Source organism: Trachymyrmex septentrionalis, unplaced genomic scaffold, assembly GCF_001594115.1.
Source record: "Trachymyrmex septentrionalis isolate Tsep2-gDNA-1 unplaced genomic scaffold, Tsep1.0 scaffold14, whole genome shotgun sequence".
NCBI classification, from domain to species: domain Eukaryota; kingdom Metazoa; phylum Arthropoda; class Insecta; order Hymenoptera; family Formicidae; genus Trachymyrmex; species Trachymyrmex septentrionalis.
This window is the reverse complement of record NW_017304543.1, coordinates 40,644-42,653: the sequence shown is the minus strand read 5'-3', so window position 1 is coordinate 42,653 and position 2,010 is coordinate 40,644. Positions and strand designations below refer to the sequence as shown.

Sequence of the window (2,010 nt, the reverse complement as noted above, 5' to 3'; positions counted from 1 at the left end):
GCCCAAGGAATATCGTAGAATGCGAAATTCTATGAAATTGATATTTACTTTATGGTTTATAATGGTGTGCACAACATGGTTTACCGATTCTTTATGGTATATAGAAAAATATAATGATGCAAGAGCCATGTTTATCCCCATCATTAAAGATTACCTTTTACATATCAACACCTTTATAGATATAATGTATATGTTTCTCTTAAGGTTTGTAAATTTTATTTTTTTAAATTATTTAATAATAAGATCATTTTTAATCTAGTGAATGTAGTTTAGACAAATTAAAAAATACTTGCATTTTTAGATTTAAAAACGTTATAAGTACATTTAAAATCAAATTATTTCTGATTTTAGCGTAATGTCTCATAAATATTTACTTGCTATTACGCATTAAATATAGAACTCTTCAACTTAATGTATAACGTACAATACAAATTTAGAAATTTACATTGCACTATATCACTGTTATAAAATTATAGAATTATAAGTAAAAAAAGTTAATGGTTTAAATACTTTTTATTTTACTTCAAAAAGTAATTTAACAAACGACTTTTTTAATATTCTTCAAATTACAGATATATAGGTACTAGATTAGATAAAATAAATAAACACATTAAAAAATTATCAGTGATAGAAGAATATGGATTAAAATGCACATGGAAAAAGCCTCTCTTCGTCACTCAACTGAATATCCGCAGCACAGGAAATCGCAAACATATATTGTGGATCACAATGTAAGTTGATATATATTAAAATAATAGAAATAATAAAGAAAATTTCTTAGAAAAGAAGAATATCTTCATCAACTTTATATATATTACTGCATTATAATTATATTCATAAAATTCCTGTTGTTTGATTTGTGTCAATTTTATGCATATTAATAAATGTGTTAACCAAGGACTCTTTTTCTTTAAAATAACAAAGAAAATTAATCTGGGCTAATGAGAGTCATCGCGGAAAAAGATGCGCAATAAAATTTTTAACAAATAAAATTGTTATTCCGTTTGATGTATAGATGTTATCTTTATTTAAAGTCTTGAGAACTCATTGAACGTTTCGACTCTCTTTGGAGTCTACTTCAGCAATATTTTTATTCAATATTGGATTTCGCGAACGGACAACACACACAGTTGCCAAAACTGTAATGGAATCTTTATGATCGCCAAATCTTGTCATAAAGCTTAAAAAACGTTAACAAATAATAGTATATTTTTATATTAATTAAATCATGTTTGATTTTGTTTAAAAACGTAAACGCATGTATATAGTTCATATCTTAAAAATAACAAACAAATAATTATATGTATATTTTTAATAATTGTATGTATTTTTCATTTCTCGATAATTATCTATTAATATTATCTATTAATATTTTCAGGCATCTCCATTCAGAACTTTGCCGGATAGCTTCCGATATACACGACTTATTTAACATACATATGACCTTACAAATGATATCTTATTTCATTATTTTAATCGTTATGTTTAATTTTCAATATCACACGATGTTATGTTTAAAACAAATGTATGGTGGTAATTTATTTCGACTGAAGTTAATACTCCGCAGCGATGTGTGGTTTATTATATGTTTAACAAAACTCATATCATTTAATCATATCTGTGAAAATGTTAGCGGCAAGGTAAGCTAATCTTCAGCAGATTAAGTAAAAATATAAGTTTCCACAGAAATTTTATTGCATACAACAAATACAGATATTAATATTATATAACATATACGTAATTATATCTATATAATGTAGGAGTTATATTCATGGTTCGCTAAGTATGACTATTATAATTTCTATAAAAAATTTTGAAATATAACACGTTGAATCTATTTTTGAAAAAATGTGAAAAATGACAGAAAATATTACAAAATTAAATCTCTTTTATAAGTCTTATATATTTAAAAAAATTTTAATATTATCTATGACAAAACAAACTCTTATCAATAAATATTAAAATAAGATTATTAAACAATTAATATAATTAATTTAATAATAATATGAT

At 23.7% G+C, this 2,010-nt stretch overlaps 1 protein-coding gene across 1 annotated transcript in view; it reads left to right on the top strand.

Moving 5' to 3' along the window:
• Positions 1–1,505: 1,505 nt before the first annotated feature.
• The window catches only part of LOC108745388, a 1,070-nt gene continuing 565 nt past the window's right edge, over positions 1,506–2,010 (top strand). The window contains exon 1 of the mRNA XM_018481526.1: positions 1,506–1,640. Within this exon, the coding sequence (XP_018337028.1) occupies positions 1,506–1,640 (135 nt within the window). The remainder of the gene's footprint in view (positions 1,641–2,010) is intronic.